Source organism: Nothoprocta perdicaria, unplaced genomic scaffold (genome assembly GCF_003342845.1).
Source record: "Nothoprocta perdicaria isolate Ctin4 unplaced genomic scaffold, notPer1 scaffold_403, whole genome shotgun sequence".
In the NCBI taxonomy this organism is placed as follows: Eukaryota; Metazoa; Chordata; class Aves; order Tinamiformes; family Tinamidae; genus Nothoprocta; species Nothoprocta perdicaria.
In genome coordinates this window covers 50057-59781 of record NW_020455648.1, presented here as the reverse complement: position 1 = coordinate 59781, position 9725 = coordinate 50057, and the positions used below count along the sequence as shown (strand labels likewise).

The following is a 9725-nucleotide window of genomic DNA, read 5'->3' as shown; positions in this document are numbered from 1 at the left end:
ACACAGGCTGCAACAGACTGGGGAGGAGAAGCTCTTCATAAAAGGCTTTGAGTAATTTCAATTATCTGTTAAAATCTTTCCAGAACTTTAATAATGATTATTTTATAAATTAATAACCCATTCAAGAAGTAGAAAATAACTTCTTTTCAATCAAGAATCTTAGTTTGAAAATCATAGTTAAAATTCATATCGTCTGCTCTAATAATGATTTATTCTTGCCTCTGAAAATCTGGTAAATTTTGCAAAGTCATGCTGACAAAACTTGTGTTGACTTCACTGACCTAGGTTTTCCTACTTAGTCTTTCACAAGAATATCAAAGGGAAGAAAGTATTACACTTAAAAAAAGGGGGAGCACGGTGGAAATCCTTAACCTATTAAGCAACTGAATTATAGCTTTTCATGTGAAAGATCGAAGTCAAATCCTTTACTATATCTAGAACAACTTTCTATCTTATATAAAGAACCACGACTTACCTAAAATTATTTCTTTTATCCATCCTCTTTTCCTAATGCAATTCTTTTTGTCAGATACTTCTCATTTTGTTTAAAAATGTCTTAATCCAATTTTGATTAATAAATAAAACTATTTCCTCAAACTGCCAAACACAAAAAAAAAAGCAAATATACATAAATAATTAATATTCACATTCCTTTATATTAGCTTTACCAGCTATGTCTACATTTCAACTTGAAGGTCATGTGAAATCCAACCTGAAGACAAAAAAATATAAACACCTTCCTCTCTTACAAGATTCATTTCCCCCTACTGATTTTTTTTTTTTTTTTTTTTTTTTTTTTTTTTTGGCACATTCTGTATCAGACATCTGCATTGGATGGATTGCTATGACTTAGTGTTGCAATTTGAAGCGAAGGGGAGGGGAGATATAAAATACTATGGTAGCTTACAGGCCTGACTCCGACACTCCAGTGTCGGATTCATAGATGGTCTGTTGTAGGTCTGATCAACTTCCAAACAAGAGAGTTCACAAATAGCATGATTAATTCAAATGAAACATTTACAAAACAGGTTTTCAAAATCACTGCAGCCTGAGGTTTTTAGCTAGCTCTGATGTGCAAATGTATAATAACCACTTGCCTAAGAAGACAAGAGAGGGCTCTCAACCTCAAAGAGTCTCCTCAGGTGGCATCCTGACCCAAGGGTAGGAAAGGGGTTCAATCTGCTGACTGATCCAGAAGTTACAATGGCATCTTCCCTCTTCCTTCTTTCCTCCTTTCACCATTTATATATATATTTTTTACATTTAGATGGAGCTTGGGACAGCACAGGGAGTACAACAAAGTTTGTCTGCAATGTCTTCAGTCCACTCCACCCTCCCTTCGGGTGGGCAAATATGCCCTCTTTGCAGCTGTGAGGAGGGCATATTACTCTGTCTAGGGAACCTTGGAGGAGCTGAGTCCATATGTAACAACCATCCTCGAAGTGGCAACAATGTATCACCCCAAGCAAGCCTCCATAATGCTGTAACTTCTACTAGGCCCTAGTTTTTCTCTACGTTCCCCCCTTTCAAGCAATTCTTTCACTCTTAGAAACTATCATAATCTTAGCTGTTAAGGATTTGTATCTTTATGCCAGATAAGATGCTATCAACAGAAAATGAACTATGTGTAGACAAATAAACTGAGTTCTGTTGAATACGATTGCCAATTAGATGTGSAGTTCACAAGCAGAAATGAGATTGTAGTCACTTAAATACCAATGTTTACAATATGGAGCTGAATTCTAACCAAAATGCTTATTGCACTAATTAATGGATAATAGGCTGCTTTTCTAGCTCCCCTAGACACAATCACTATTGAAGATATGGGTGAAGACTATAGAACAGACCAGCTTGCATAATGCTGTGGTGAGGATCTTCTGTAGACAGGCTGATTAAGATTAATTTTTCCTTAGTCTGTTAAAAGAAAAAAAAAAAAAAATCATAATCACACATCCTAGCTATAGTGTAGGATATAAACTGCTGTCAAGTGTGGCTAGGCATAAGCAATCTAAGCAGCATTTGGTTATCTCTGACCTCCATCAGAGGAGCTTTCTGGTATTATCACCTGCCACTTCCTCTGCCACATATTTAAGGCTCAGGTGGTCCAAATGCCTTCCCGAGCTGATTTTTTTCTGTTCATCTGTTACAAAATGCTAAATAATAACTGAAATTATACACTGCAACTGGAGAAAGTTTCTTCTTTCTGCGCAGAATGCAGAAGCCTCCTGCCCCTCCATCTTGTGAGTCTCCACTCTCCAATCATCCAAATATAACTTCTAGCAATCCCTTCTTCCATGCAGTGCTCAGGTTTTGGCTTCTGCTGGATTGTCTRTGAAGAACCAGTTATACAAAGAGAGACTTAACTCCTTCACCTACTGAGTGTCTTATCCAAAACACACTGTTSATAGGCAAGGCTGCCCTTGCCCCCTACTTCAGAGGGAGCACAGGCATTTCCTGCAGCCAGAGATGTAAACCAGTATGTCATCCCTTGGGACTTTCATTTTGGTTGAAGTCTTCAATGTGCAGAGAGACACCCTCCAAGCTAATGGTGTTAGGTCCATTCTTCRAATCGGTAGAAAAGGACAAAACCACCATCGAGAGAATCTCTCAGAGTCGTGGTTTATTTGGAAATAAAGTAAAGATAATAATACCAGCTAGCTGGGGTCCGGGCTCATCCCATGCAGGGGTTCCACCAACAGACCCTGTAGTATTCCAGCGCAAGGTTTTTATGCTGATTTTCTTTGTTCTTATCTTCATGCTCCCGTTCCTACTGGCAGGGCAGATAGCACTATCTTATGCGAATACAAGTGGTTTCTTGCAATGTCATGTTTCCATGAATTCAGTTATATCTTACATCTTGCAATGTCATGTTTCCACGAACTCAGTTACATCTTGCAATGTCATGTTTCCACAAATTGAGTTATAATACTATACTAACATAAGCTCCAAGCATCCTGTTTAACCCTTCACTCTCCTCTTTTTCTTTTGTTCATTTGAGAGAATTCTTTCTCTGTCCATTTGGTAGTTGTCTTAAAAGCATTATGTGTACCACCCCTATTTTTTTCCCTTGTAAACTGGACCAATTTGTTCAAAATTATTGGACCAAAAATTAACAATAATAATATTACCACCAATGGCCCCACAAAACTGGATATCATGGTCGTTAGCCATGGTGACCGGCTATACCAGTCTTCAAACCACCCTTGTCCGGCTTCCCTTTCTCGTCTCCTTTTTTCCAGCCCCTCTCTGACGTTGGCCAAAGAATCCCGAACTATCCCAGTATGGTCTGCATAAAACCAACATTCTTCTCCCAAGGCTGCACATACTCCTCCCTGCTGTAAGAACACCAAATCTAACCCTCTTCTGTTTTGTAACACTATTTCTGATAAGGAAGACAAAGATTTTTCCAGATAAGAGATTTCTCTAGCTTTTCAATATCCTCATCTACCGCGGCTCGAAGAGCACTTAGCTTTTGCGATTGTGTCGCTAGTGCCGATACTCCTGTGCCTACCCCTGCTACTCCTAACATCATTGCTATCGTCAGTGTAGACGATATCATCGCTCTCTTTACCCGCATGTCCCATCTCCTGATATATATACATAGTTTCTGCAGGATGATAGAGTATCCGAGGTACTACCATAACTTGAACACAATATTCCTTACTGTTATTAAATATAGTAAGTGATAGGCATGGTGTTAACCCAGTTTTTGAGCAAACCCACCAGCTTTCTGCTGAGGGAATGGCCCATTTATTACCATCCCTATTCATCTTCATCTCAATCCCACATAGCATTTTCCTATTTGCYGGTACTGTACCTATACAGACCCCTTGTCCCTTTACTACTTGTAACGTAACTCCTACTTTCTTGTCTTCTCACCTGCACTGTTTGGGGTTATTCTCTGAACTGTAACTGAATGTACTATTTATTCCGATTGCCTCGTAATAAGGCGGTCTTACATCATAACATAGCCAGCATGCTTTTGTTACATTTGGSTTTGTTTCATTAAGGGCCCTATATGCGGCTTGTGCCATTTTCCACATTGGYCCCTCGCCTCTTTCTCTTTCTTCTATAGYGGTTTTAGTTCCTTTTACTTTGATTTCCACAGAGGCCAAGGTAGTGTTTCCCTTATTTGTATCTGTCTTTTTACTAGTACTCTTTTCTTCCTTCTTTTCTTTATTCACCTTCTTTCCTCGTYCACCAGGGTCCTTTACTATAAGATTTGGCCCGACTGACCTGCTAGGAGCTATTATTTCTTTTTTAATTTGCATGAACCCTCCCCTGTCTCGCCCTTCCTCATACAACCTTACTCTCCACATCTTCCCCACCTCCCAACCTGTATTTTCAGCATCAAGCACAGTAAGGGATAAGTATTGACAATTCCCTATATGACTATATACCATTAGTATGTATTGTGGCTACATATCCATATTGCATAGGCACGTATCCGGACATTGGTGGTTTGCATCCAGGGGGGCCCAGTTCTACCTTTAAAAAGGGGTCTTGTTTACTAGGTTTCCATTCCATAGCAATAGTCTCGCAACCCCAATATGCACAGAAATATTCCTCAGGCGCGTTACAATAATTTTTCCCAGGATTATTASTTGGACAGAAATAATATGGCTTATCAATCCAAATTCCATTTCCATGATGTGCCACTAAATCAAAAAGTTTTWCCCCCTTAAACACGGGAGCTCCTGCCRTTATGTTRGTTTTAAGTATTCTAAGAGAGTCTAGGCTTACCAATGTCCRCTTATAAGGCTGATGGGGACTCCAATTTTCCTTTCCTGTTATCCCCGTTGTTCCCCACATCAACCAAAACATTATCCAATTTTKCATTTCTTCGCTGTAGATGGAGTCTCAGTGGGTTCTCTGGATCCCGTTGAACCTGCCAATCTTGTTCCTGTACTTTGGTTTCTGACGCTTTCCTCACGTGGGAGTGGTGTATCCACGGTCCTAAACCATCAACTTTAACAGCGGTTGGAGTAGCGAGTATAACAACACATGGTCCTTTCTATCTACTTTCCAGGGTTTTAGGATTATGTCTTTTTACCCATACCCATTCTCCTGGCTCAATCCCAATCTCCAAATCTTGCTTTTGATTTCCTTTATACCATTTTCGCAGTAAGGGGAATAATTCACCCTGTATTTCTTTCAAAGCCTGCACTTCCCGCCCTATTTCCRTAKTCCCTTTCCCGATCCTTCCTACACTTAATGRGTASACTGGGRGAAGGGTTCCATACATTATTTCAAAAGGAGAAAATTCTAAAATATACGGAGTGACCTGAGACCTGTAAAGAGCAAATGGTAACATAGTAACCCAGTTTTGTCCAGTCTCTTTTACCAGTTTTGCTAGGGTTTCCTTAATTGTCCTATTCATTCTTTCAACCTGTCCTGAACTCTGGGGATTATAAATACAGTGTAACTTCCAATTTGTCCCCAAGGCTTCAGTTAATTCTTGAATAATCTTAGCTACAAAAGCCRGCCCATTATCTGACCCAATAGTTATGGGTATTTCATATCTTGGGATTATTTCTTCTAAAAGTACCTTTGCTACCACCTGCGCAGTTTCTCGTTTAGTAGGGAAAGCTTCTACCCATCCTGAGAATGTATCTACCAATACCATCAAATATCGATACCCATATTTTCCTGGCCTTACTTCTGTAAAATCAATTTCCCAATGCCTTCCAGGTTCTCCACCTCTTTCCCTTATTCCTTTATGTACCTCCTTTATYCGAGACRGTTTCATTTCTTGGCAGGCCTGACACTTATCCACTATTTCCTGTATCACCTTCCTCTGGCCTTGGAACTTCAACCCGAACTTATCAATCAGCATTCTCATCTTTTTCTCCCCCAAATGTGTTGTATTATGTAGCTGTTGGGCTAATTCCTGTCCCAATTTTCTGGATATTATCTTCTTCCCRTCAGCATCTCTGTATTCCCCTTCTTCACTTTTCTGACCTTTAATTCTTTTAATCCACTCTTCCTCCTCGGGGGTATATGTYCTTTCTTCCACAGTATCATTTCTCACTATGGATGTGCTGGATGCACTGGTGGCTAGCATTACTGATGCTCGAGCCCTTAAGATGGCTTCTTTCGCAGCACTATCTGTGTTTGCATTCCCTTTACTTACTGGATCCGTTTGTTTCTGATGTCCTGGGGTATGTACAATAGCTACTGCCTTAGGTTTCTGTAGGGCTGACAATAAACGCAAAACTTCTTCCTTATTCCGAATTTCCTTTCCTGCARATGTTAAGAATCCCCTCTCTCGGTATATAGCTCCATGTATATGCACTGTCCCATATGCATATCTGCTGTCTGTATATATGGTCACTCTCTCATCCTCTGCCATCTCCAAAGCTTTGGCCAATGCTAAGAGTTCAGCTTTTKGGGCCGAGGTTCCATCAGGCAATCTCTGGCTCCAGACAACCTCACCGTTTTGGTCCACTACCGCCGCCCCAGCTCGCCTTCTTCCCTGTTCTATGAAACTGATTCCATTCGTAAACCATACTTTTCCTCCCATTAAGGGTTCGTCCTTCAGATCTTCCCTGATAGTTATCACTTCCGATAACACCTCTTGACATATATGCAACGGGGCTTCATAGTTCGGGTTAGGTAAGAGTGTTGCCGGGTTTAACASCACCGGCAAGTATATTCGATTCTGTCTGGATTAAGGAGCAAGGCCTGGTAGTGAGTTAGCCTAGTATTCGATATCCACCTYTCAGGAGGCTGCTTGAGCAAAGCTTCTACATAATGGGGAGTAGTCACCAACACTTTTTCACCAAATGTCAATTTGTCGGCGTCCTTTACCATTAAGGCCACTGCCGCAATAATTCGAAGGCATGGTGGCCATCCAGCTGCAACTGGGTCCAATTTCTTTGAGAGATATGCCACCACTCTCTTCCAGGGACCTTGTCTCTGCGTTAACACTCCTTTAGCAACTCCGCCCTTCTCGCTTACGTATAAGTGAAAGTCTTTGGCTGGATCCAGAAGTGCAAGCGCAGGGGCCTTTAATAAGGTCAATCTCAGCTCCTCAAATGATTTCCTCATCTCCKCTGTCCATTGCCAATTCGGTCTTTCACGGCTGACCTCATATAAGGGCTTGGCTATTTCGGCGAACCCAGGCATCCACAGTCGGCAGTACCCCACTGTCCCTAGGAACTCTCGAATTTCCTGGGGGTTCTTAGGTTCAGGTATGYGAAGTATTGTCTCCTTCATGGCATCCGTTAGCCACCTTTTTCCTTTATATATTTTATACCCCAGGTAAGTAACTTCAGGGCTACATACTTGGGCTTTCTTTGCACTTACTCGATAGCCCAGCCTGTTTAACTCTTCAAGCAATCTTTTAGTTTCTTCTTCACATTCCACTTTCGTTTTAGCTCCCAGCAACAAATCATCAACATATTGGAGCAATATCAGCTTTGGATTCAGCTCCCRGAAATYGTTCAAATCTTCCTGCAATATCTCGTTAAATAACRTAGGGGAGTTCTTAAACCCTTGTGGCAAGCGAGTCCAAGTCAATTGTCCCTTATACCCCTCCTCAGGGTCCTCCCATTCAAAGGCAAATATTATTTGGCTTTGCTCCGTGAGGGGGATAGTAAAAAATGCATCCTTCAAGTCTAAGACCATATAACACTTCATATCAGGTGGCATTGAACTCAGTAAAGTATAGGGATTCGGGACGGTAGGATRTATATCCTCAACTCTCTTATTTACTTCCCTCAAGTTCTGGACCGATCTGTAATCTCCTCCCGGATTTTTCACTGGCAGTAAGGGAGTATTCCAAGGCAATTTGCATTTACATAGTGTACTTGCTTTCAACAGTCTCTTAATACGTTTAGCTATTCCATGTCGAGCTTCAGGGGTCATAGGGTACTGCTTCACCCTAATCGGAGATGCTCCAGGTTTCAGTTCCACGACCAGAGGAATCTTTCCTTTTACCTCCCCTACTCCTGAATTTTCTGCCCATACTTCTGGGACTATCTTCATCCATTTTTGGGTTTCTGGTTGAACTCCCTCTTTCTCTTTTTCATATAGTCTATATTCATCTTACAGTCTAACAGTTAACACCTGTATCGGTYGTCCTTCCCTATCATTAATCTTTACCCTGTCATTCTCAAAATATATTTGCACTCCCAATTTGGTTAGGAGGTCCTGGCCCATTAGTGGTACAGGGCTCTCAGGTATATACAAAAAGGAGTGCATTATCTGTCTATTTGCTACATCTACCCTCCTTTTTGACGTCCTGTGGTATAATTTATTCCCGTTAACCCCTTGAACTCTTGTCTTTTTTGTAGATAATTCCTCCCCCCCTCCCCCCCACCCTGTGTCTCATTTACCACAGAGTCATTAGTACCTTTGATGGTCTCCCCTCCTCCCTTTCCCAGCTCATTCCCTTTCTTCTCTCAGGGCATTCGTTCTTCCAATGCCCCTTCTTTTTACATGCGGCACACTGATCCCTCCCCAGCCTAAGCCGCATTCCTTCGGTGGGGGGTGGTCCCCTTTGCCACTTACTTCCTTTTTCAACTGCCCCATAAAATATTTTCGCTATCTCCYTCTGATTACGCCGATTCTCCTTAGCCTGATRTTCCCRGTCCTCCCTCCTTATTCTTTCTTGCCTTTCCTCCGGGGTCTCCCTATTGTTATACACTTTCTCTGCAATCTTTAAGAGATCTTGTATGGTCTGATYCCCTAACCCATCTATTTTCTGTAATTTCCTCCGTATATCTGGGGCTGCTTGATTAACAAAGGCTAGTATCACAGCCGCCCGATTCTCCTCCTTAGATGGGTCTAATGGGGTATATTGCYGAAATGCTTCTAGTATTCGCTCTAAAAAGGAAGCAGGAGTCTCGGAAGCTTCCTGCCTCACCGCATTCACTTTAGATAAATTGGTAGGCTTTCGTGCTGCCGCGCTTACTCCCGCCATTAACGTTTGCCGGTATATACGAAGATGTTCCCTACCTTCAGGTCGYTCRAAGTCCCAGGGTGGTCTTACCAGGGGAAACCCTTCATCGATTAGATTCTGCTGGCTGGTGGGCCTTCCGTCCTCTCCTGGTACCAGCTTCCRGGCTTCGGTCAGAATGCGCTCCCGCTCTTCAGTAGTGAATAACACTTTCAGGAGCTGCTGACAATCGTCCCAGGTAGGATTATGAGTGAATAATATCGATTCCAACAAATCAATTAACGCACCCGGYTTCTCTGARAAGGGGGGGTTCTGTGATTTCCAATTGTATAAATCACTYGAAGAGAATGGCCAGTWTTGATATGCACGTTGCCCTTGGGGCCCTATAGTCCCCATRACCCTTAYGGGGAAGGCTTGCAAGGTACCCGATACCTCCCCTACCTCCGATCTCTGGTGCGATCGTGTACCAAATGCYGGACCTCTCTGTACATGACCACTGCTTACCTCGCCATTTACCTCAGGCGGGGCTGCATATGGAGGAGGATTAATTTCTTCCTCATTTAATAAATCCGGATATAATGGTGAATTGGAATCAGGTAGAATGATTTTCCTATTTTTCTCACTCTCCTGTTTTACCATTAAAATATCAACCTTCCCTTCTTCTATTGGTAGTTTTCCAGGATCCCTTGTCCCACTCAGAAAAGATTTTAACCATGGTGGGGGATTTATTACTAAATCCTCCCATGTTGCTATATATGGAAACTGATCAGGATGTCCCTCGGAYCCTGGCCTCATAATTATTTCTTTTACTTTCCAAATTAGA

At 41.9% G+C, this 9725-nt stretch overlaps 1 protein-coding gene across 1 annotated transcript; it reads right to left on the bottom strand.

The window, feature by feature from the left end:
- Positions 1 to 4753: 4753 nt before the first annotated feature.
- On the bottom strand, positions 4754 to 9312 carry LOC112952703. Its single transcript, XM_026045603.1, is given in 4 exon segments — positions 4754 to 5956; positions 6017 to 6648; positions 6651 to 8304; positions 8357 to 9312. Coding segments are annotated over 4 exon segments (4431 nt in total). The 5' UTR covers positions 9299 to 9312.
- Between the last annotated feature and the right edge of the window lie 413 nt (positions 9313 to 9725).